This window comes from Thamnophis elegans, chromosome 13 (genome assembly GCF_009769535.1).
Source record: "Thamnophis elegans isolate rThaEle1 chromosome 13, rThaEle1.pri, whole genome shotgun sequence".
NCBI classification, from domain to species: Eukaryota; Metazoa; Chordata; class Lepidosauria; order Squamata; family Colubridae; genus Thamnophis; species Thamnophis elegans.
In genome coordinates this window covers 25127506-25154772 of record NC_045553.1, presented here as the reverse complement: position 1 = coordinate 25154772, position 27267 = coordinate 25127506, and the positions used below count along the sequence as shown (strand labels likewise).

General features: G+C 40.6%; 1 protein-coding gene across 1 annotated transcript in view; it reads right to left on the bottom strand.

The window, feature by feature from the left end:
* Nucleotides 1-27267, bottom strand: part of PEBP4 (phosphatidylethanolamine binding protein 4) — a 282827-nt gene that overhangs the window by 165965 nt on the left and 89595 nt on the right. The window contains exon 4 of the mRNA XM_032229518.1: nt 12178-12276. Coding sequence (XP_032085409.1) covers nt 12178-12276 — 99 coding nt within the window. The remainder of the gene's footprint in view (nt 1-12177; nt 12277-27267) is intronic.

Below are 27267 nucleotides of genomic sequence, written 5' to 3'. Positions count from 1 at the left end.
TCCCCTGGAGTGAGGAGGAATGCGGATTTTGCAGTACCCTTCCCCTGGAGTGGGGAGGGAATGGAGATTTTACAGTATCCTTCCCCCACAGTTGGGAGGAATGGGGATTTTGCAGTACCCTTCCCTGGAGGCGGGACGGAATGGAGATTTTACAGTTTCCTTCCCCTGCAGTGAAGAGGAATGGAGATTTTGCAGTATCCTTCCCCTGGAGTGGGGAGGAAATGGGGATCTTGTAGTATCCTTCCCCTGGAGTGGGGAGGGAATGGGGATTTTACAATTTCCTTCCCCTGCCACACCTACCAAGTCATGCCCACCAAGCCACATCACACCCACCAAGACACGCCCACAAAACCAGTAGTAAAAAAACGTGAATCCCACCACTGCACTCAACCTATTTAAATTGCTCCTTTTATTGCATATGGTGTTCAGACTGCTTTGATCAACTTCACCAGACATTGTACAGTGAAATGTAGCTGCATTCATTCTATTCAATCTCAGGAATTTTTTTATTACATAATTAGCAGTGAGGCTGTTATTTAACTGTTCTGCCTTATAATATTAAATATTGAAGACATTTTTAAACTGTGGTTTTAGTCCTTTCTAATCTCTCGTTTGCTGATTGTACTAATGTTCATAAACAGTCTTCTAGTTTATGATGTCTTTATTTTATTTTTTGAAGATGTTTCAGATGCAAATTATCAGCTGTCTGCAAGGAATATAAATCCTTCTGTTCCGCACTTTCCTGTCAGAGCTGAAGAAACTTCTTGGATGAGAAGTGAAATGTCTTCAAAAGAAAAAACAAGGAACTCTAGTTGCCTCCTGAAAAAGCACCTTTGGGACTACCAAGAAAACCAACTATTAGGCTGTTATTAATGAAGCAAATAAAGATCTGCAAAGTGTTGGTTTTAGCTATTAATGGCATGAGCTATTTACAGATATCAAAAGATTCTTTACCTAAATCTGTCCAATTATTCATATCTGCAGAAATGTTCTTTTTAGGATCCTGCTACTGGTAGAGACCTAGGAAAAGTAGCTTTATTATCCTGTTCTGTGAGATGTGAAACACATTCCTGTCAAAGTTATGAAGAGCCTCACTATTCCTTTTTTTAAAAGAAGTTTTAAGATATGTTCTTAAAGTGGCATTTTAAATTGATCTCAGTCACTTTATTACTGTTTTTAAAGTTTTACATTATTTTTATTGGTACTATTGTATTTTTATTAGTTGTATATGGCTCTGTATTGTATTTCTGATCTGTTGTTTACTGCTTTGTGGGCTTCTGCAGTGGAGGAGGAGAAGAAAAAGGAGGATTGATCTGTAATATAAAGGTAACATCTGTTCTAGCTAAAACCCTACTGCTTTAGCTTTTGGAGGGTCGTAAGACCTGATTCTTCATCCAACCACTGGATTAGTTCAGTTGGAAGGCTCAGCTGGGAGGCTGTTTGGCCTGGTACCTGGGAGAAGGGTACTTCCAATTTCAATCTGTGTTTTGATGGATTGTTGTCAGCCACCTACCGTAGAATCATTGTATGAGATAGGTGAACATTTAAGTCAAATAAATAAATAGATAAATATATACATACATATATACATACATATATACATACATACAGTAAAGATTGCCCTCACACATATGTGCTAGTCATTCCCAACTCTAGGGAACGGTGCTCATCTCTGTTTCAAAGCCGAAGAGCCAGCGCTATCCGAAGACGTCTCCGTGGTCATATGGCCAGCATGACTAAATGCCAAAGTCACACGGAATGCTGTTACCTTCCCACCAAAGGTGGTCCCTATTTTTCTACTTGCATTTTTATGTGCTTTTGAACTGCTAGGTTGGCAGGAGCTGGGACAAGTAACAGGAACTCACTCTGTTATGCGGCGCTAAGGATTCGAAGCGCTAAACTGCCGAACTTCTGATCGACAAACTCAGCATTTTAGCCATTGAGCCACTGTGTCCCTAAACACATACATACATACATACATACATACATACATACATACATACATTTTCTATAGCATTCACATGGCACATAAAGCACAAGAAAGGTTCAAAACCTGATGAGTGTTAGAATCCCATCTATGTACATCAATATGCTTTGCTCCATTACCACCAAATTAATATATAAGTAGTCTCACAAGTATGTATGAACAAATATGTCCTTAAATGGTGATAGGCTGAGAATGTGAAATAACTAGAATAATTAATCAGTGGAACAGCTTGCCTCCAGAAGTTGTGAATGTCCCAACACTGGAAGTCTTTAAGAAGATGTTGGATAGCCATTTGTCTGAAATGATGGAGGGTTTCCTGCCTAGCAGGGGGTTGGACTAGAAGACCTCCAAGGTCCCTTCCAACACTGCTATTGTATCACTACAGTAGTTGTATCACTACAGTAGTTTTGCTTTTATTTCTTAACATGGGTTTTAGCATGAGAAATGAGACAACAGAAAATAAAGTCGCAATTTCATTGACAATCAGATTCAGAATTAATCAACCAGCAAACAAAAGGCAGTTTAAGAAAACAAATAGAAATGCCCATTCCTCATTTAGACTAGAAAGGTCAATCTGAATGCTCAACATTCTGCTTTAGTTTATGGCCAGAAGTATTTCTCCTTCTCCTTCACACCAGCTCTCCCCAAAGAACAATCCATGGGCTTAACCAAACTTTGCTGCCACCATGCCACAACTCCGTTTCAAACATTCAGCTGCTAAAATTAATGAAGCTTTTGATTTCTTTAGTTAAGCACCTGTTTCTATGGTGACACTTTGCAACCCAGAACCTTTCCCATCAGCCCATAAGAAAAAAAAATGCACCAACAAAGTCAATTGAAGCCAACTGCTGACTCCTCAAGAGAAGAGTAGCCTCATCCTTCCCCAGAAGAGCACGACTCTCTATCCTTCCTTCGGCACTTTTACTCAAGGCAGAGGATTATACACAGAGATGATTAAGAGTTCATTGCTGATGAAAACAGCCATGCTCTTCATGTCACAGAAGCAGCTTGCTAGCTTAACATACTAGTGGGATATGCTTTTCACACCGCGACTGTACTGCACAGAAGGAACAGCTGTCTCTATACCCTGTTCGTCACTGAACAGATTGTTTTCTTCACCGTCCCTGCTGCTTCACCTCAGGCATCAAAGCATCCTTAATGAGAACACCTGGAGCCTGGAGAGATAGGGCTGCTTGCATTTGCTTAGGATGGGCATGTTGGGGACTTCCTTTCACAGGGAATGTGTCAAAGAAAACTGTATCTCTTAAATGCTCTTCCAAGAGAGCTGATGGAAGTGAGACAGAATACAGCTCGTCTGCCTGGAAACCACACTGCATATCGGACATTAATACAATTGAGCGAGTCCAGAAGTATTTCCTGAGAAGAGTCCTCCATGCCTCTGCTCACAATGGAATCTCTTATTCCGCTAAGCTTGACATTTTGGGCTTGGTCAACCTAGAACTCTGGAGCCTGGGGTAGGCTGTTATTTCCCGAGCCTCCAGAGCCTGGGGAGGATGAAAAGTCCCCCCACGAGGTACAGGTGGTCTAGTAGGCCACACCCACCATGGCCCCGCCCATCCAGCAACCGGGCAGAGAACTGATTGCTAACATTTTTCAATCCCATCCCTGGTCCTGTCCCTGCTCCATTCAGAATCAATCTTTTTAAAGCTGTAGAATTTCAAACACTTCATAACAAAGGTGTTTAAGTCCCCGGATCAGTTTGGTTTCCTCTTCTGCACTTTCTCTATTATGTTCTTTTTCAAGTGTGGCCACCAGAATGCAATTCCAAACACAGATATGCCCTAGATTTGTATATAAGACCATTAGAATGCTTATAGTGGTGTTTTCAATCCCTTTCTAATGATCATTAATACAGAATTTCTTTCTTTCACAGCTACCACACACACTGAGTTACCAGCCATTAAGCTATCCACTATGATCCCAACATCTTTTTCTGATTAGTTAGACAGTTCAGACTTTTCATTCTAAATAATTATTGTTGAAGAAATACATCTTAGAACAGGAAAACTTCGAATAACATTCATTTTGTTTCTCTAGATTGTTGCTCATGATTAAAAAAAGCAGCAAAAAGAATGTGACAGTGTAATTTATCCCTTCCCTACTTTAAAGTATTTAAAATAATGTTTATTGCATGGCTTCGTAAACTAGTTCAGCCTCCACCTAGTTACTTGATACTCCTCAATGTATCCAGGATAATATGATAAATTTATTTCCAATTCACTGCATTATCCTTTAAACATTTTAATGATTCATTGAATGAAGGGAAAAAAACTTACTGCAAATGAACAATTATGCTGCATTGGAGTAAAGGCTGATTATATTTAAACACTTCTTGTATGGATAACGGGACATATTGACCTCTTAGCTTTAGGAGCTAATTTGGTCCTTATCTCTTAAGTAATTTTAAACTGCAAATTAGCATGAAAACTTAAAGGGCCTTAAAAACAGTCATCAACAGATATTATTTCACTTTACAGAAGCATTTTTAAATGTGTGCTGTATTTTGAATTGAAGTTAAACCATGTACCTTCTGAAATGTAAAATAACACTATAATCATCAATGGTAAGTAGTAAATGATGAATTTTCTAGCCATTTGTTTTTCAGATTAGGGTACTGAATTTTTCATCATAATGGGTCAAAGTTCTGCCAAAAGCTTAGAATAAGATTGAATTCATCACGAAGGGTGTTAGAAAATAATATCTAATTTGTAACATAGTCTTACAAAACAATAGGGAGTAAGGTAAAGATAAAGGTTCCCCTCACACATATGTGCTAGTCGTTCCCGACTCTAGGGGGCGCTGCTCATCTCCATTTCAAAGCCAAAGAGCCAGCACTGTCCAAAGATGTCTCCGTAGTCATGTGGCTGGCATGACTCAATGCCGAAGGTGCACAGAACGCTGTTACCTTCCCACCAAAGGTGGTCCCTATTTTTCTACTTGCATTTTTTACATGCTTTCAAACTGCTAGGTTGGCAAAAGCTGGTAGAAGTAATGGGAGCTCACGCCGTTACACGATGCTAGGGATTTGAACCGCTGACGTGCCGATCTTTCTGATTGACAAGCTCAGCGTCTTAACCACCACATCCCAGTACCATCCACAAAATGTCCACTATATGGAGTATTGTCCACAAAATGACACTGTACACTTGTATCCTCCCTTGGTTTCCTCCTCCCATTTGCAAATGGAACAAGAAATATCTGAAAAGAGCCGAATTCTCTCTTTATTTGAGATCAAAAAGGCCAGATACCGTTTCTGAATAGTTTTATCAAAGCGATTTCTATTGTAATAAATTATTCATTATACATTTCTTTGTTATGTGAGCACACAAAGCCACCAAGCCAAACGAGAGATTAGATGATATGCTAAAATAGATGAAAAGTGATCATCTCCAGATAACTTGCCTTAATTCTGTAGTGAAGCAGCTATGCATTTACAACTTGTCTTCACTTCAGAGTTTAGATACAAGTGCATCTCCTCCAATGGCCCTACATACCTAACTCTCCCGGCCTGGAGCCTCTGATTGCTACAATAAAAGTTAAGAAATTAATAGTGTAGGCTAAAACATACAAAGCAGTGGAATGCAATTATAATTCCATTGCATTTTTTTAAAACAACAACAACAACAAAAAATTAACATATTGATTTCTGGACTGCAATTTTATCAGTCCTTTTTCCTGCCACCGATTCTTTTCTAGTAATCTCAAAACATTGATCCTTCTCAAATATTGTTCCACTTTGTTAAAAGGAGAAGAAGGAAAAAAGCTCTTGCACAAACCCTGAAAATTATCAAACACCCCCCCCCTCATTTCCTAGGTAGAATCAGCAAACTACATTGAAGACATCCAGTTTTAAAACTCTTCAGATGTATCGTATGTAGGAATAACCTGGGGAGATAAGCGAAAGAGTTGCAGAGATTACCAAAGGAATGGGGTGGGGTCATGTCAAAGGTGGATTCCTACTTATTCGGTCCAATTCGGGAAGTGGTGGGATACAACCGGAATGCCCCAGTATGCGTGTACTGGTGCCTGCTGGAAGCACCAGGTACCGTTCTGGTACAGTGCTCCGGAGGGCCCACTTGCCCACCCTGCTTACCGGTATTTGAGCCGATTGGGGCTTTCACGCATGGAGCATATGGCGCCTACATGATGCTCCGCTAAGCAACTGGAGCATCACAGGCAGTAAGTATGCATGTGCGTGTTGTGTGCGTGCTGCGCACATGCACGTGGTGGATGCCGAGCCCCGTTGCAGCGTACTGGCTGCAACGGGATCTGGAACCCACCACGGAATTCGGCCAAATAGGTAGTAACTCCGGGGCACATGTGACCGTACTGGTTCTACACATTTTTTTTTACTACCGAACCGGTAGTAATGGCGGCTGGAACTCACCCCTTGGTCATGTCATCCCCTTTTTGCAAACTTCTGGTAAATAAAGTCAATGGGGAAGCCGGATTCACTTAACAACCGTGTTACTAACTTAATAACTGCAGTGATTCACTTAACAACTTGGGAAAGAAGAAAAGTCGTAAAATGGGGCAAAACTCATTTAACAACTGTCTTGCTTAGCAACAGAAATTTTGGGCTGAACTGTGATTGTACGTTCAATACAAACCTGTATACTAGTCCCTTTATCTTCCTGACTTCCTATTTTTTTTTAAAAATAGATTAAAAAATAAAAGATCTATACAATCTGAAGAGAATCTGCTATACACATAATGCAGTGTTTCTGCTTTTCATTAATAAACTTCCAGTTATAAAGAAAACAAGAATTACCAATGTGTTACAAGAATATACAATATCTTGCCATTAGGACATAAGCGGGGTTTTTTTTCCCCGAAGAAAATTATACCACTTGAGATTTTTTAAAAAAATCTTCCTTAAAGTTATTTTTAATTACAATAATTAGCAACAGTTAATATACCAGAAGGAACTGACTACAGAAAAGGAATGCTAGTTCCAGCTTTTTTCCTTGATTAATAAATATTAAAATTAATGAGAGACTTTTAAGACCCTATTGTTAACAAATGTGTAAAGATTCCTGTGAAAGAATTTGTATAGGAGTAAAATGATACACAAGCTGCTACAATTATTCTGAATGCTTTACTCTTTTCAGCCAATTATGAAAATTGTGAAAAGTATTAATGTCTAATTTTAATTTGCTCTGTAGTGCCATTAACAATAAAAAAAAGTTTAATTAAGGTATGTATATGAAAAAGAAAAAAAGGGAAATTTGGCTGTAATTTTAGAGAATAATAGAGAACAACTAGATAGTTCTTCTTTAAATGCAGGTTGCTTTATTAATTTATATCTTAATTAGACTTTAGTATCAAGATCAAATGGTAGTTGGAAACACCTAAATTTTTAAACCCACAGTATAGTTAAATGGAAGCATAAAGAGAAATAAACTATTCTAAGTAGTTTTATTTAAAACTTGTAATTCATGAAAAGGAAAGTCAGAGACAATGTAATAGGTTTACAGGAACCATCCTGTACTTGCTTTATTTAATTTCTTAATTTCCAGGCATTTAAGGAAATGTTTTGAATTACAGGTTTAACTTCTCCAGTCTACCAGAGAACTATGCTAAATCTTTTTTGGACTACTAATAATCATTAGAAGTCAAAGGTGATCATAGTCCATTGGATCAGTGGAGGGATTCAATTTTTTTTTACTACTGGTTCTGTGGGCGTGGCTTTGTGGGCATGGCATGGCTTTGTTGGTGTGGCTTGTGGGCAAGGCAGGGGAAGGATACTGTAAAATCTCTATTCCCTCCCCACTCCAGGGGAAGGTTACTGTAAAATCTTCATTTTCTCCCGATAAGCTGGGACTTGGGAGGCAGAGAATAGATGGGGATGGGGCCAGTCAGAGGTGGTATTTACTGGTTCTCCAAACTACTCAAAATTTCCACTACCAGTTCTTTAGAACTGGTCAGAACCTACTGAATACCACCTCTGCATTGGATGGTATGTTACTCCTGACTTTTGTTTTCATTTTACTTCCACACTTGTCTCAGGTCAAATATATTGTACAGGTGTTTGGAGCACTATAAAACTTGCAAATTCTGTTTTGATAGTGCAACGGGAAGAGATTATTATTTCCTATTATGAAATTACTGCTTCTTCAGCAGAGATCTTTTGAAGTGAACACAATTCTTAAATATACTGTACATACATTAAACCATTGACAAATTTTAAATCATTAATTCTCATTCTGGGCATCACTGCCTGAACCCCTCACTGTACAGGGATGAAAACATGACTTTATATGCTATATTAATTTACTAAGCATGTTTATAAGATGAAGAAACTATGCGTTCATTATACTAGAAAAATATGGTTGTTCTGAAATAATCTATATTACTAAAATGTGGACAGAATTATACTTTATTGTTCCCAAGTGCATATATACTTTTATTGAGAAAAACTGCATGCCATCATACACAGAATAGGTTATACAGTGCCTGAAAATTTAATGTAATGCCAAGAAGCTAGCATTACATCAGTATGTGTGTGTGTGTGTATGTGTGCGTGTGTGTGTGTATAATATTTTAATTTGCATGCTCAATAAAGGCAATCTTTATTTTGTTGGATTTATATACCACTCCTTCCACTCTTATGTATAAATCAATTTCCAACAGTTAAGAAAATCACTAACATTTTGAATTGTAGTTGGAAATTGATGATTAACCCTTTTAACTGTCATAAAGCATATTTACAATGACCACTCCTCTTACTGCTATATTCTGGGCCAACTGAATTTCCTAAGCCCTTTAAATAAACAAAACTACCTGTAATGGCAGGTACTTCCCTAATCAGGTCTGACCTCACCAGGGACAGATGCAATTGATAGGTTAGTCTAAATTGGGAAATGCACAATCACCCCTGAGAGTTAAAACCAGCTGTTTATGAGTACTTTCAAACAATGATAAAATGGGATACAATTTTTAAATAAGTAGAATATTCCAAAATAGATCTCCCATTTTATGTTAGAGCGTGTGAGGCTGCACCCAGTGCATTCCTGCCACAAGGCACATTTCAGAATCCTAGCAGTTTCACTGGTTTTAGATAAAAAGAAGAGCAACCATGACATTAGATAAAGTGATAACGAAGTCCTCTCCCAGGGTCTTACTCAGAGGTGGTATTCAGCAGATTCTGACCAGTTCTGGAGAACTGGTAGTGGAAATTTTGAGTAGTTCGGAAAACCGGTAAATACCATCTCTAACTGGCCTTGCCCCCACCTATTCTCTGCCTCCTGAGTCCCAGCTGATCGGAAGAAAATGGAGATTTTACAGTATTCTTCCCCTGCCACACCCACCAAGCCACACCCATCAAACCACGCCCACAGAACCAGTACTAAAAAATTTGAATCCCACCACCAGTCTTACTGTACACATTGGACAGCATTAGGGCAAGTCTTGAACAGGAATCCCCCAACATTACAATCTGAATTCTTAATCCAATCTAAAGGGAAGGTCTATAAAATATTTTTTTTTTAAAAAAACATATTCAGAATGATACCATATTGACAGTGACGTGCGGTGAGGTTTATGGCTGGTGAGGCAAGCGGACAAAAGCTGCCCTATGTCTGCCAGCAGCAGGGCTTCGCCGGGGCTTTGGGGGGACTTTCCGAAAGCCTCGCCGAAGCCCCAAAGCCCCGGCATTCGGACCTTCACTTTCCGACTGCTTTTCGCCACCGCCGCACTCCACCGCCTCCCCCCTGCCTCCTCCAATGAACAATCCTCCGCTTTCTTCAGCTCGGACGGAGCTGGGACACCCAAGCTGCTGGCGGCGATGGCGGGGGCCACTTGAGCAGCCATGATCCCTCCTCCCCAGCCAGCCAGCCCACCCAGCCCATTCCTCCCCGGCACTGCGATCTCCAGCGGGCTGGACGTGGGTGTGAGGGGCCTGGCAAAAGAAAGAAAGCACCAGCCCGCCATCAGAAGCAGGTAAAAGACCCACCTCTGCTGGCAGGCTGCCCCTCTCTTCTCAAACAAGCTGCTCTCCCTGCCTCTCCCCCTTTCCTCTCTTCTCAAACAAACTCTCTCTCAAATTGAGAGAGAGTTTGTTTGAGTGAAGTAAAGAAACAAACAAACAAACACACACACAAATTACTTACAATAAAAAATACTTACAAATTACAATAATTTTGAATTCCTCCCACCTCCCTCTGACCCACATACCTTTTCCAGCTGTGTCACAGAGGATTTCAACTCTGCTCTTGTCTGCCATGATGAAAATGTAAAAATGCAAAAAGAAAAAGGCAAGAGCTGCTGAGGTCAGGCTGGATTAGCTGCTGCCAGAGTCTCCAATGGATGACTCTGCTTAACTGTTTAAAAAAGCCTCTAAAAAGTGCCCTCTACAGGAGGAGGCGAGAGGTGCCTCATCTACATAAGGAATTTTTTGGCTTTTAACCCTTGCTTAACTCTGCTCAAGTGGTCATAAAGATAGACTAAATGAGGCACGTGGTTCTCCCGCCTCCTCCTGCAGAGGGCACATTTTTTAGAGGCTTTTTTAAACAGTTAAGCACTAAGCAGAGTCATCCACTGTGACTCTGGTAGCAACTACCTCAGCCTTTTTCCTTTTAATTTTCCTTTTCTTTTCATGATGACAGTGGTGAGGCCCTGCCTCCCCTGACTGCAGGTCCCTGCATATTGATGATATCTAGATACTTTTGAAAGACACAGCTGAATCAAATGATCTTATTTTATTCAGAGTGTAGACTATTTAATAAAGTGACCAGAAATATTTGTTCTAAAACTACCCTAAAACAACACCTGAGTTAGGATACCAATACACACTAAAGCACTTTTTCCAGAAATAAAAAAAATCAATAGAAATTATCTAATACTATAATATCATAATCAGCAGCAATCTTATCTCTGCTATAATTAGCCTATCTGGTCTCAGGCCTTTGTATTGTACAACCTACCCACACAACCTTTTTTCAATATTTAGAGAGAAGGATAAGCTATTGATGAGTAGTGTCATAGAAATATTATAATATGATGTTCAAGAAGCTACTTGTTTAAGTAAATTACAAATAACATGCTAAAAGTTTCATCCATGCAGGAAAGAAATGCCTAAGCAATTGTGAAGTCCTGTTCCCTACATAACATTCTTCAAGCATCACCAACTACAGAAAATCTAGCACTACTTTCCCGCACCATCCAACTAGTTCAGATGTGAAAGCTGCCAAGCGAAGGATAACAAAAGTATCCTGGTACATTATTTGCAACAATATATGCAGAAGAACAAAACAGCTGGTTGATGACCATAAACTTCAACAGACCACAATCAGACATTCATCCTAACCTTCTGACTATCAAAGAAGTGGTCTGAAAGGGACCTTGGAGGTCTTCTAGTCCAACACACCATCCAAATGGTTGTCCAATCTTTCCTTGAAAACCTCCAGCAATGTAGATGGGATAAATCTACTCACTTTGTTCTTTGGGATAAATGTCTATGATACATCCTTAATTTCTTTCTCCAAGTTCTAGGCAGCCAAAGATTTCTCACTGGTTGATATGGAACTTAGCAAACCCATCAGTTTCCAGGGAGTGGGCTAACAGAAAGGCTGGCAGGAGTGGAAAATAGATTCATCCTTATTTAACACAATCCATTTCTTTTTGCCCTTATTCCTTTTATCTATAGAAATGGCTGTTAACTCTGGTTACACCAAATTTCTCTCACATGGCAGGGCTAACACGATACTCCTCAAAACTACTTGCATCCAATGACAGTAGTGAGAAATTGAAAGTGGGGTTTTGTTTTTTTTGCAGATACACCAAGCATCAAGACAGCAGTATGGAAATCCTCAAGGTCTGTTTCTTCAAGTGTTAAAGCAGAGTATAAAACTGTGTAGAATATAAACACTCAGCTGCCACTAACAAGCAAGGACTGAAAACGAAAAGTCAGAATTCTACTGTACAAAGGTAGAACAGATGGTACTTCGTTTGAACCAGGAGGAATCCTAACTGCTCAAAGGCGTCAAATGTTCTTGAGTTACAGTAATAATTTAGTCAAGCTGTGCCTGACAAGAAGAGCCTGACACTTTGAACCAAAAGAATCACTCATGTGAGAGGGATTAAAATGCGAAGTAGAAAACAGCCATTAATCTCACAAAATATGTAATAAACATATCAAGAAAGAAATATTAAATATTCACAGTACTCACGCTGATGTCAGTCACAGCCCAATGTCTCCAGAAGCGATACATTGGATTAGATCTGCTAGGAGCATCTGGGTCAACCATGATGAGAGCATATTTCTTATTCTGTAAAATAATATACAAAAATCAGTCTTAAGAATTTTGCTATTTAGCAAGTTAAAAAGGGAACGTTCTAAACAAAACACCTATTATCCATCTAGTCATCTATGACAACAGACTTTCAGTTCCCTTCTTATGCAGCAGTAGCAATTTACAAAAAGACAATTCTTACTGAATCAAAGAAATACATATTTCTTGCAGTTGATACATAGAGTATCTAAATTCAAACTATTGCACAGATAAAAGAAAAAGGAAAATTAGTATTTGGAACTAACAGAAGATTTTGGTCATTCTGATTTGATGGTCTGTGCTTTGAATTGTAATGAGAAGTGAACTTGCTTCAACATTGGTGACATTTTGATCCATAACACTGGTCCCAGTAGAAACCAGAATTAATTCTTGATGTCAATCATATTCAGTGTGGGTCCCATGAAACATGCCCTGTTAGTGACATAAAAGTATAGGGTGGAATGCAGACTAGATGTTCAATTTGAAGGACCATCATGATAATAATGAATCATGAATAATCATGATCATCACAATGCAACAGGCAACCAGTAAGGCTTTTTTCAACTTGAAAGTTGTATGAGACCATCATGAGACCCAACTTATGATCAGTATTGCTTCTGAATTGATTTCTGATAAGGAGGAGGAGGTGATACCTATTTGACAGTGGTGGGTTGCAGGCGGTATGCCCCAGTATGGGCGTACCAGAACCTGCCCGGAGCACCCAGTACTGTTCCAGTACAGTGCTCCGGAGGGCCCACCGGCCCGCCCTCGCTCCTTACCTGTCTTTAAAGTCTTCGGCACTTCCACGCATGTGCATGCCGCATATAGCGCCTGTGCGATGCTCCGCTGAGCAGCTGGAGCGTCATGGAGGCGTCACTGGACAGTAAGAAGCATGTGCGTGCTGTGCTCATGTGCACGTGCACTCCCCGCATCCATGTGGATGACGCCGGTCCCGTTCCGTACGGTTGGAACGGGATCTAGAACCCACCACTGCTATTCGAGATCTCCCATGGGAGACTGGAATCATAATCATTGGTCTGGAAGGTGCCAGGGATAAATATGTCTGCAGAAGCAGAAATGGCAGAAGTAAGAGAACAGAATCTCCACTTACTAGCCCAGGGGAAAAGAAACTTCTCAGATTGCACGGCTAGAATAATGAGCAAATAAGGCTCAAGAGTGACAGGAGGAGGATCGTCCTGGCTGATCAATCAAACATCTGGGATGAGACACAGTCTGGCAGACTGAAGTCCAGCTTGCTATTCAGGCTTTCTGTTGTTTGCTATTTACAGTATGTCCTTCTCTGCTTCTTGTATCTGGTGACTCTTGAAATATGTGCTTTAACCTTAAGACCATTCTACAATTTCAGCTATTCATTTGCTTGAGGAACCTGGGTATGACTCAGAATGACTGGCCATTCTATTTTGTGATCTACTTTTCTTCTGCAAACTCTGTCCTTATGCTCCTTCAGTTTCACTCTTCGGATAGAAATATATAGTTATAATGCAGGATGGATTCTGCTCGGTGGCTAAGATCAGAAAGTTAGGCAGTTCAGCAGTTCGAATCCCTAGTGCTGCATAACAGAGTGAGCTCCCGTTACTTGTCCCAGGTTCTGTCAATCTAGCAATTCAAAAGCATGTAAAAATGCAACTAGAAAAATAGGGACCACCTTTGGTGGGAAGGTAACAGATTAGCACATATGTGCTAGTGGGAACCAGATTATTTTCAGGGATCATTCTTTGAAAGATATATTAACATAATCCAATCTGTCAGGAAGAGATGCACCTTATCAGCCAGGTCTGATAAAAGATTCTTTTTCCTGTAAAATTTATATATGTCTATATGGGATCACTCCTGGATATAAAGTCCCAAATTCCATGGTCCAGAACAACTCATATAACATTCATTGCTGACATTCCTGGGGTTAATAACACTGTTGTTGTTTTTTGTCAAAATTTGCTTTCTGATATTTAGTCCCCTGTAGTCTACAGACACTCAAGCTGGTAGGAAAAAAATAAATAAGGCTAAGCATAATCAGAATACTGACAATTGGCTCTAGTCTCTTGGAGCTGTTCCACATCTTTGACATCATGGACATGATCCTAGAGCAGTGATGGAGAAACTTTTTGGCTCAGGTGCCAAAAGTGGGGTGAGCACAGGGGAGTCGTGCATGGGTGTGCCACACCCATAATGCAATGCCAGACCCCAGTGCACATGCCTGCATGACCAGCACTCCCCCCCATTTTTTGCATGCTTTTTTTCACCCTCCCCAGGCTCCAGAGGCTTTATAGGAGCCTGGGGAGGGCGAAAGCAGCCTCCCCTGCCCCCGGAGGCCCTCTCGAGGCTTCAGGAGCTTCCCTGAAGCCTCTGGAGCGCAAAAAAAATGGCCCTACGGGCAAACTGGAAGTTCAGGAACGGACCTCCAGTTTGTCCGAAGGGCCGTTTTTTGTCCTCTGGAGCCTTCAGGGAAGCCTCCGGAAGGCCCCTGAAGCCTCCAGAGGGCCTCCGGGGGGGTGAGGGAGGCGGTTTTTGCCCTCCCAGGCGCCTATAAAGCCTCTGGAGCCTGGGGAGGGTGAAAAATGGCCTCAAAAAAGGCTGAAGTTAGCTGACCAGCCCGTGCATGCCTCGCGTGCTCTGACAAATGGCTCGGTGTGCCACCTGTGACATGCATGCCATAGGTTCGCCATCCCGGTCCTACAGCATCCCTTAAGGATCTGTTTTTCTTCAAATGATATTCACCATTTACATGAAGTTGGCAAAAGTGTTCATAAAAAAAAAGTAAGGTAAACAGTCATCAGTCTCTACATGATACACATTTATATACAGTATTTCTCTCCCAGGCTCAGTTAATCTAGTTGTGGATGTGCTAGACCAGGGATGTCAAACTTCATTTCATTGAGTGCTGCATCAAGGTTGTGTTTGAGGGCTGGGGTGGGCGTGGCCAGGGTGGGCGTGATGGCCTGAGCACTCTGTCAGTGAAAACAGGCTCCCAAACTCCATTTCGACTGCAATGGCCTCCTGAAACCCTCTGCCAATGAAAACAGAGCTCTGAAGGGCCACACACAGCCCTTCCAAGCTCCATTTTTGCTAGCAGAGGCACTGCAGGCACACAGGTGGCACACGGAGCCCTCTCTGCGGGCACACGAACTGTCACCCAGCTCAGGTCCACTGCACATGTGCATGCACCTCCCACTGGCTAGCTGATTTTCAGATCTCTGCTGTGCATGCGTGAGATGCACATGCATGCGCGGGGTATCACGAAGGTCACATGCGCATGTATGAAGGATGAAGTAGTGCCTCTCCCGCACCCTGTTTTTTGGTTTCAGAAGGCTTCAGGGAGCCCTGCTAGGCCCAAAAAATGGCATGGGGTGATTGCGCGCATGCACGGGGGAGAGCAAGGGGAGCATCGGGATGGGTCATACGCACATGCACAGGGGTTGGGGAACACTGCATTATGGTTGTGGGCATGCACACGTACTGTCACGCACACAAGAAGAGAAATGTTAGCCATTACTGCCCTAGACCAATATCTGAAAACAGTGATGCTATCAATGAGAGATTTATTACTTGACATGCAGGTGTCTATTCTGGCACTATTCCTCAAGCTTTAGCTGTACTAACCAAAGGTATTTTACCTCTCCTGAGGGATTCACACCCTTGAGGCCATTCAGTTAAAACACTCTACCATTTTATCCAGTACAGTTAGCCCAAAGTACAGCATCTAAGATTTTGATTGCCTCTTAAAGATAAATCAAGGTATATAATACCACTCATGCTCTAGCTGCACCTGTTACCAATTTGCTTTCAGGTATAATAATAATTCAAAATGCTGGTTATGTTATTTAAACTCTAAATTTAATATAATATAATATAACAATATAAAAGTGGGTATTTCCAATAGCCAATCCAATTTGACAGACTTCTGCACTGCCTGGTAATCATCCAAGCTCAGCTTTTTACATTTTCAGGGCTAAAATGAGGACTTGGATTTTTTCCCCACTGGCTTTTCCAGTTTGTTTCTCACTTTTTCTTGGTGTTTCAAACACATGTTTTAAATGTATATTGTGTTTAAATGCTGATTGTATTTTAATTTTAATTAAATTGCTAGCCAAATGTTTTGAAATAAAGAAGTGGATATAAGCTTATCTTTTTAATCCAAACTAAGTTTCTTTCCTCTTTAATGAACGTTACTTAACTCAATGGGCCTAATCCTAATTAATAAGCTTGTGGATATTAGGCATTTTCATTCTTGTTCACCAAGTGCTAAAATATATGTGGGATGAAAATGCTGACTCTAATTTAGAAAATCAGTAAGAAGGAAAAACATGACATCCAACTGTCTAAAAATTCTAGGTTTAATAGCAACTGCTGTACCAAATATTTCATCTGAGTTGCCAATCAATAAAACAGTTTTTAGAGAGTCTTAGCAAGTTTACACATGGCTCCCATAGTATAGAGTTAACACAGAAATGAATAAATTGTTAATCGACGTTTATATAATATATAAGAAGTGAAGTGATAATCATCATCAACAACAACAAAGTTATTTAAAAAGCATTTCCTTTTGTACAATAGGTTATTTTCAGAGGTCTTTATTTATAACAACTTTTCACCCTTTTAATGCTGTTTAGAACTTCAAAATACCAATTTATAATGGATGGCCAGTAGTAGAAAACTGATCTCCATAGAAATTAAATGAGTAACAAGAGAGAAAGAGAATTACAATGCCAGGGTTTTATGCCTCCCCCACTTTGATTCATTCCATTGGCTCAGAACAACTTTCAGGCAAATATTTCATTCAACTAACGTTAATGCCACTAAATAAAATGTGATGTAAAATACAGTAACATTTAGACATGAATGCATTTAGACTTTTCTAAGGAGTTCGCCATTTCTGGCTTGGTCTAATATTGGCTTTTGGCCAGTGCACAAACTATGTCATTTTCATCGTGCATCATGGAAGGAGGTTAAAATAAAATACGTGCCTAAAGTGAGAAACACAGACTGCACAGATGACCAGGATACTTAATACGGCTTTTGAATTATAGAGGTTGAAACAATTTACATTATTTTTAATTAACCATCTTTGTTTTAAAGCTAGCGTGTATGTCTATTTCATCTCTACTCCCTTCTTTGCATCCACTATAAGTTTCTTAAAATATATTAAGGCATCCTTCACCCATTGAGATTGTATTGTTTAAAAATACATTTAAACAAAACAAATCATTCAAAAGTAAAAATTTTCAGCTGTTTTCAATTCCCAGTAACTAAGTAGGAGAAAAAAGATGATTGAATGAAGTTGAAAAAGACAAATCTCAGCCAAGGAAATCCGAAAAATTATTAATCCCATAGTGAAACTTTATGGTATATTTGTACCTGGAAGTGTATGTACAGTTCCAGTAGCCATACTCTGCTCATTATTTATTTATCTTTTTTCTTTCCAACATAATGTTATTTTAATGAGAATAAATAAGGTAGGGAAAGCATGAAGAGTAGTGATTATGGAATTCTTCCCTATTCCTTTATTGGCAGTACATAGCAGCTGTCTGCTTTTCTTTTATATATTACCCTTCCCTGTACAGATAATCCTTGATTTACAATAGTTCATTTAGTTCGAACTTACAAAAGCATTGAAAAAAGTGACTTATGACCACTTTTTACATGTACAGGAAAGTTACGACAAATCTAGGTAGCATACTAAAAAGAAGAGACATCATCCTGCCAACAAAAGTGTGTCTAGTCAAGGCGATGGTTTTCCCAGTTGCAATGGATGGCTGTGAAGGTTGGACTTTAAGGAAGGCTGAGCACCAAAGAATGGAGGCCTTTGAACTATCATGCTGGAGAAGACTCCTGTGAGTCCCTGGGACTGCAAGGCCATCCAACTGGTCAGTCCTAGAGGAGATCAACCCTGACTGCTCTTTAGAAGGCCAGATCCTGAAGAGGAAACTCAAATACTTTGGCCACCTAATGAGAAGAAAGGACTCCCTGGAGAAGAGCCTCATGCTGGGAAAGATGGAGGGCAAAAGAAGAATGGGACGACAGAAAATGAGGGGGCTGGATGGAGTCACAGAAGCAGTCAGCCTGAGCTTAAATGGACTCCAGAGGATGGTAGAGGACAGGAAGGCCTGGAAGGACGTTGTCCATGGGCTTGTGATGTGTCGGACACGACTTCGCAACTAACAACAACAAAATGATCACATGATCAAAATTTGGTCACTTGGCAACTGGCTCATGTTTCTGATGGTTGCAATGACCTGGGGCCATGTGTTTCCCTTTTGCCATCTCTGGAAGAGCAAAGTCAACACGGAAGTCAGATTCTTGTAACTGTGTTACTAATTTAACAGTTGTGTTACTAATTTAACAACTGTAGTGGTTCATTTAACAACTGGGGCAAGAAAGATCGTAACATGGGGCAATTGTCTTGCTTAACATTGGAAATCTGGGGTTCAATTGTGGCCGTGAGTTGAGGACTACCTGTATCTGATTCTGTCCTTCCCTTCATTTTGTTTATGTATATGGTGTACCCCGGAAACACAGATTCGGCTGTATTTGCTCCCGTTCGCATCATATGATCAGAGGAAATTAGAATTGGACAGTATCCAGAGTGACTGCTCAATTCTCTCTCCCATAGGAAAGCATGAGAGATTTTTTTTCCTGTAATGTTTTTCTCCCTCCTTTCTTTGCCAGCATCTCTTACCTACTAAAAATTCAGTCTCATTTCATTTGGTGCTTGAGAATAATCTTACTGATGAAAGAAAACACAAACAGAGGTCCCAAGTCACCTCACATACAACATTGGGAAGACATAGGATGGGAGACAAAATAAAAGGGGAAATGGAGAAAATGACATGGAGAATGTCCAGGACATTGGAAAAACAAACAAACCTTTTTTCTGTCAAAACATCACAATTACTATTAGGGTTCACCAAGTAAAGCTGACTGGAAGATAATCTAGAACTTATGAAAGAAAATACTTTTTCACACAGCACAAAATTTAGTTGGGAAATGCATTTGTCAGCTTTCCAGGCAATGTACCCATTGAAAGCATAACTCTGAGGCAGGTAGATTCCTCAAATGATATGTTTATGGGATACATCAAATAGGCACAGCCGGTGAAAACCAACTTTGACAGTTCCCACAATTTTTACTTAATTAAAAGAATCAAACTATTGAAGGAGGAAGGAGCGGAGAAAGGAAGAAAGTAGAGAAGGGAGGGAGGGAGGGAGAAAAGAAAGGGAAAACAAGGAGATGTTACAAAAGGAGGAAGGGATGGCAAATAAAGCAACCTAAACTGTACATCATAACTTATTAAACGAAATAACAAATGTATAAGAATGATAAATGTAAAGAAGAATAACAATTACGTGAATTTATACTTAAAATGGTAAGAGAATAAAAAAATAAAAAAATTCTTTGAAAAAAAAAGAATCAAACTCCCCCCTCCCAGGTATCACCGGTCATACTGTCCAATGAAGTTGGAAGACAGGCTCTTCTCCTCCTTCAACGGCCACCTGTTTCAATGACCTTGGTTCCCACAAGAAAGCATTTTGTTTTGACTGGAGCCTGGCTATCTACTTCCCTCATCCCTTCCCCCTCTCTGGCTTCGCAGCAACTATGAGGCGGCACAAGATGGCTTCATCCAGTTTCACTTCAGAGTTGACAGCATTATTGTATGATATGGCCAAAAAGGAATTGGAGACATTCATAGAGAACAGATCTATCACCACCAGCTATTAGATAGACTAAAGCCAATTATTATTTCTGATTTGGTGAATTTTGTCTCCAAACATGAGTTAAAGGGGATCATTGTAAGAAGATGGATATATCTTCATCTCCTAAAGACATCTGTTTGGTCATTGTGAAAAATAAATAGCTGCACTAAAATGCCCTTGGCCTGTTCCAGAGAGGATAACTTATTTCTTTCAAAACCAATTAAAATGTTTGTTCTGTTTATTTTATACTTATTTGTTCCAAGAAATCTAAAATATGTTATTTCATAATTGACACATTTTGGCTAATCATCAGAATTATTCCTGGTACTACATCTACACTGAGGGAAGTACGCAGTAGGGTACCCCAAGGTTCCAGCTTAGGCCCAGTACTCTTCAATATTTTCATAAATGATTCAGATGAGGGAATAGAAGGTGAAAACATCAAATTTGAAGATGACACGGAGCTGGCAGGAATAGCCAATACCCCAGAAGACAAGCTCAGGATCCAAAAAGATCTTGACAGACTTGAACAATGGGCCCTATCCAACTACATGAAATTTAATGTGGAGAAAAGCAAGGTTTTACACCTGGGCAGGAAAAACCAAAGTACAAATTAGGCAAAATTTGGCTCAAAACCAGTAACTGTGAGAGGGATTTTGGAGTCATAAATCATTGAAACATGAGTCAACAGTGTGTGGCAGTAGCCGAAAAAGCTAATACAATCCATGGTTGTATAAACAGAAGCACAGAATCAAAATCACATGTAGTATTAGTACAACTTTATAAATCCTTAGTAAGACCACACCTGGAATGCATCCAGGTTTGGTCACCACATTACAAAAAAGATGTTGAGACTTTAGAAAAAGTGCAGAGAAGAGCAACTAAGATGATTAAGGACCTGGAGACTAAAATATTTGAAGAATGGTTGCAGGAATTGAGTATGGCTGGTCTAGGGGGGGCATGATAGCAGTATTCCATTATTTGATGGTCTGGAACAAAGAAGTTGCGGGGGAAGGTCAACTTTATTTTCCAAAGCACCAAAAGGCAAGACGAGAAACCATGGATGGAAACTAATCAAGGAGAGAAGCAACCTGGAATTAAAGAAGAAACTTCCTAACAGTGAGGACAATTAATCAATGGAACAGCTTGCCTCCAGAAGCTGTAGGTGCTTCGCTCCTGGAGGATTTTAAAGAAAAGACTGGACAGTCACCTATGCAGTCTCCTGCTTGGGGGGGGGGTGTTGGACGAGAGGTCCCTTTCAGCTCTATTCTGGTTGAATTATAATTCTGTTGCAACAAGAAGTAAAGTGTTCTACTAAGACTGATCTTGGTTTAATTATTTATATGCTATCAGTTTGACTCAACTTGTAGCCTCGCCTTAGCTACAATGGAATCTATTTGGTCTTCAGAACTTTGCTTCAATAGCTCATCATCATTTTTAGGAAGAACATGTATTGAGAGAAGAATTGTGCTTTAAGTCCCTAAACATAAACATCTAGTCCCTGACTACAATTAACAGTGGGACATTTTCCCAAGGAGGAGAGTGCAAAGGTTGGCGATTCAGAAAACTAAGATCATGGCATCCGAGCCTCTCAATTCCTGGCAAATAGATGGGGAAGAAATGGAGAGAGTGAGATTTTATTTTCCTGGGCTCCAACATCTCGACAGATGGGGACTGCAGCCAAGAAATTAAAAGACGCTTGCTCTTGGGGAGGAAAGCTATGGCAAATCTAGTCAGCATACTAAAAACCAGAGATATCACTCTGCCAACAAAAGTGCGTCTAGTCAAGGCTGTGGTTTTCCCAGTTGCAATGGATGGCTGTGAAAGTTGGACCATAAGGAAGGCTGAGTGCCAAAGAACAGAGGCCTTTGAACTGCTGGAGAAAACTCCTGTGAATCCCTTGGACTGCAAGGCGATCCAACCAGTCAGTCCATGAGGAGATTAACCCTGACTGCTCTTTAGAAGGCCAGTTCCTGAAGAGGAAACTCAAATACTTTGACCACCTAATGAGAAGGAAGGACTCCCTGGAGAAGAGCCTCATGCTGGGATGGATGGAGGGCTAAAGAAGAAAGTGACGACAGAGAATGAGGTGGCTGGATGGAGTCACAGAAGCAGTTGGAGTGCGCTTCAATGGACTCCAGAGGATGGTAGAGGACAGGAAAGCCTGGAGGAACGTTGTCCATGGGTTGTGATGGGTCAGACATGACTTCACAAGTAACAACAACATTGTCCCATGAGTTCAAGCTTCTCCTTTCCTCATGCTCGTAGGAGCTGCCTCCAATTCCATGTGCATCTTTCCATAAAAAGGAGCGTGATACCAGAGCTCCAGAACTGGTATTACAGAAGCAGTCATGTTTCTCGTATTCCCCTTACTAGTCCATGCTTCCGCCACTGCATTCATGCCTAGCTTCTCTCCTGCCAACCATGATGAAATTTTTAACACCTCACCTTAAATACGAAAATATTTTGAAATGACCATGTGGTTTTTTTATTGGGGAGGTGGGGGAAACAAACGGAGACCGGAAAGTGTGGAATTTCATTTCTAACTTAGGTGGGTTCTTGGGTTTTGCTATGGTTATGAATCTCTCACTTCTGCGATGGTGCCCAGCTGGTGAGAACAGAACGTGTAGTCATGGGATTGTCATCGTGTGCTGTCCAGGTTAACATGTAGCATTTCTATTACTATTAACAGACTTTCTGCTCCTCACTCCATCTGTTCTTCTAAATAATTGCAGTTGTACAGACCACGTCTTCACTGCAGGCAGACTCTGGGGAGAGGATAGTGCTTTAATGCACAAAAAAAGTGTTAAAAAATAACAGCAACACGAGAATAAAGCACTAGTGAAGCTAACAGCAGGCTTGGATTTCAGTACAGATTGCACCCTGCAACAGCATCATTACCCAGTTCCAGGGTGGTCAAACGGGACCTTAAATCAAAGCAAAACAAGGCTTGGCAACCTTGTGACAATTTTGGGCAAGCTCTATCTTTATCTATGTATCAGTTACCCCATTCACATGCTGCAAGATTACACACACACACACATCCCTCGTCCAAGAGATTTTTAAAAAGTCATGGAAGAAAATACATAAAGCAAAAATCGTAAGCACATGGCACAACATAGGAGAACAAACCCACCAGGACAAGATTCGTCAGCCCATCTGCATTTAAAAGGCAAAGGCTGCTCTTTTGAAGACAGCAAAGGCCACATTTTGTACAGAGAGGACCACTGGTTTCAAAGAGGTGTCAAAGAGGGCATCTGTGTCAAAATTGAACAGCCCTCTCTCAACAGAGGGGGAGGGATATGACGTTGTCTATCTCCAGTCTACAACACAGTCCTTTCAACAGTTTCCAAGAAGGCGCAACACAAATCTGCACCATTCAGTTGACCCTGAGAACACAGACAAACCTCCAAGTGGCCTCAACGACTCTCTAAAAGGATGCAAATGACCAGCTGTCTGCAATGAATATAACTCCTTCCCTTCCCCACCATCCAGTCAGAACTGAAGAAGCTTCTTGGATGAGAACTGAAATGTCTTCAAAAGAAAAAAAAACAAGGAAGTCCAGTTGCCTCCTGAAAAAGCACCTTTGGGATGATCAATATGCATTTCCAAGGCACCTATCACTGTGTCTATCCTTTCCCTTTCAGTTGGGAAGATGACTCCCTCCTCCACCCAGGGCTTATGGAGTATAGCTGAGAATAACCCTAGTAGGAAGCTGGGTTTACGCTCTGTAGTAGGTGGGATGCAACCCCAACTACAATCAATCCATCAATCAATCTTTATTTGATCATAGACCAGCAGATAAACCAGAAAAATCACATTCAAAAAAAGGAAAACATAATTGTTCTAACATATTTAAAAAGGATTAGAAGAAATACTACAACATAATTCTGTAGAGATTCTCAGTCATCCAGGTCATGGTTGTCCCATGTTGCTTTTTCAGGAGGCCATTGGACTTGTTTTTGAATTGAATTGAATTGAATTTATTATATTTCTATGCCGCCCTTTTCCCAGAAGGGACTCAGGGCGGCTCACAACCCAAGTCAGGCGGGGGGATAGGGGATACAAATAGGGGAAAAAAGACATAGACAAACAATACCACAATTTTAAAAACAACTCAACAGACACACCATTCGAGCGGGGACAGGAACTCATCAGCCCCAGGCCTGTCGGAAGCCAGGTTTTAAGGGCTTTGCGGAAAGCCTGGAGGGTGGTGAGGGTCCGAATCTCCACGGGGAGCTCGTTCCAGAGGGCCGGAGCAGCCACAGAGAAGGCCCTCCTCCGGGTGGTCACCAGTCGGCATTGGCCAGTGGATGGAATTCGGAGGAGGCCTAATCTGTGGGATCTAATTGGTCTATTGGAGGTAATTGGCAGCAGGCGGTCTCTCAAGAAGCTTCTTCAGCTCTGTCTAGATGGTGGGATGTTGGGATGTTCAGTCAGAGCTGAAGAAGCTTCTTGGATGAGAAGTGAAACATCTTCAAAAGAAAACCAGAAAGTCCAGTTGCCTCTTGAAAAAAGCACCTTTGGGACAACTAGGACCTGGATGGCTGAGAATTTCCACAGAGATTTAGCAAAACTCTTTCAGAGAATATTTTGAAATGAGTTTGCCTTGCAAGCCTACATGTAGCAGAAGACACCACTGATACAAGAAACTGAACTCTATTTACAGAATAGGGGCAAACATTCACTGTGACATGAAATTATCGTGTGTTTCCATACTTGCACAAGGCAAGATGAAGTCTGATGAAATTGATCTTAAGAGCAATACGCTTCCACATGTTAAAAAAACTGATCAAAACAACCAGGCTACATTCCATGACAATTTGCATATGGAGCTGAGATTCATTCAGGGTTTGAATTCTAGAAATATTTTTAGCAGTTGAGAAAAACTAGCTGAATCAGAACACAGTAACTAGAAATCTTCTTGTGGGTTTTAGATGTATTGGGGTGCCTTACCAGTATGTTATTTAGATTGCAGTTAAAAGGCGTATCTGGAATTAAGCCTTTTAAACATCACGGGAGTTAATTTTCAGGTAAACATGGGTTTTTTAATATATTGATTGCCAGAGTGAGATACATATGCTTTTAGATTTGGTTTGCTTATTGCTGCTTGTTAATATGGAACTTTATATTTTAAATCTTTAAAGTAATTTCTGTTTTAAGCCCAACCCTGAAAGTTTGTTTTAACAGCATCAGAAATCTCTAATCTATTCCCCTTTTAACCTGCAACTTTCTACTCCATCCCTCTTGATCCTTTCTGTTCAGCAATATTCTCATAGTCCTTGACTCTTCTCAGTACTCAAAACCTCTATTCAAAAGATTTCTTTCTACCTGCAGAAAAAAAACCAGAAAACAATTCCTTACTTTCCTCTTTTCTATTTTTCTCAAGGTAGAAAGAGAGATTTTCTGCCTGAAGAAAAATCATGGTTCAGTCCAACAGTTTGATTAAAGTGGTGGGATTCAAAAAATTTTTACTACCATTTCTGTGGGTGCGGCATGGCGGGCGGGGTGTGATGTGGCTTGGTGGGCGTGGCTTGGTGGGCATGGCAGGGGAAGGATACTGTAAAATCCCCATTTCCTCCCAATCAGCTGGGACTCGGGAGGCAGAAAAGAGATGGGGGTGGGGCCAGACAAAGGTGGTATTTATCGGTTCGCTGAACTACTTAAAATTTCCCCTACCGGTTCTCTAACTGAATTCAGAGGGAGTGAAAAAGGAGAAGTCTGGTCATCTGGGAGATCTGTCTTTTTAATATATCATTGCCAATAAAAAGAGAACTCTATTTATTAAACCCAGGCGAAACAATTTTGATTCAACCCCAACAAAGTGATTTGTTTGGCCTTGAACCTTTTTGCACCAATGCCACAGAAAAAGTTTCTTCTCAATGCTCATCAAATGCTCTGCCAAACTTTGGTCAACTACAAAAATTGCCCACAAAGGAATTTTTAACCAAGTTGCCCAGCCTAGAAGACCCTGTGAGCAAAGCTTTTATCAAATAGGGTGCAAAATTATTGGAGGAAAATAATCTGGAAGAGGCAAATATCACCTCCTCTTATTTAGCAAATGCTACCTGTTTCCTCTAACACTGCTTGCTATAAATTCTCATGAGGGATATGAAGGAGGAAAGGGGCAACTCTACTATAGTGCTTGCCCCAAAAGGAAGCAATTAGTACATCTTCTGCAATTCTCTGCAAAACTTTGGCAAGTACAAGCACAGCAGTGGTGGGATTAATTTTTTTTAAACTACTGGTTCTGTGTCATGGCGTGGTGGGCATGGCAGGGAAAGGATTCTGCAAAATCCCCATCCCCCCCCCACTCCAGGGCAAGGATACTGTAAAATCTTCATTCCCACCCCACTCCAGGGCAAGGATACTGTAAAATCTCAATTTTCACCCAACTCCGGTGGAAGGATACTGCAAAATCTCCATCCCCACCCCACTCCAGGGGAAGGATACTGCAAAATCCCCATTCTTTCCCCCCCCTGATCAGCTGGGATTTGGGAGGCAGAGAATAGGTGGGGGAGGGGCCAGTCAGAAGTGGTATTTACCGGTTCTCTGAACTACTCAAAATTTCCACTATTGGTTCTCCGAAACTGGTCAGAACCTGCTGAATACCACCTCTGGATGGACATCTATTTCCAGGAGGAAGGATTATCACCTGGATTCTAGGACGAACAGGAAACCTGGCTCTTAAAATGGAGCTGGTTTCCCCAGATTGACTTGTGGATTGACTGTTAAATAATTACCATATTATCTGAAATTTATGGTGAATTTCTGAATGATGTTTATTTGCTTTCCTTTTGCACCTAACACTAGTGGTGCAACTTAATTAAACAGCCTGATGACTTTTGCTGCTCTCAAGACAAATGCTCTCATTAATGACAAGCATATTTTTTTAAAGGGCACATATAGGTAGCATATTGTGCTGAAAATGCTACAGACAGGCAAGTATTATCTTCATACATTTCTAAGCCATCTGCTTATCCAATGCAAAATTCTAGTTTTTCAGGATCTGTTATTTCAAGCCTACTCTGTTGAGGATCTGTACCTTACTGGATAGGATTTAAGAAGGTCCCTTATACTATTTTATCCCACTGCATTTTAAATTATCATTTATGTTCCAGCATAGTTTGAACATATGAATAACTAACCCCTGTAGTCTCTTGTGGAAGTGGTGACAGATCTTGTCAAGAAGCATGGATCATAAATGGCAAGATAGTAATAATAATAATAATTAAAAATGTACGATGAGCTTCCAAAATTTTCTTTTTCAATTTATGCT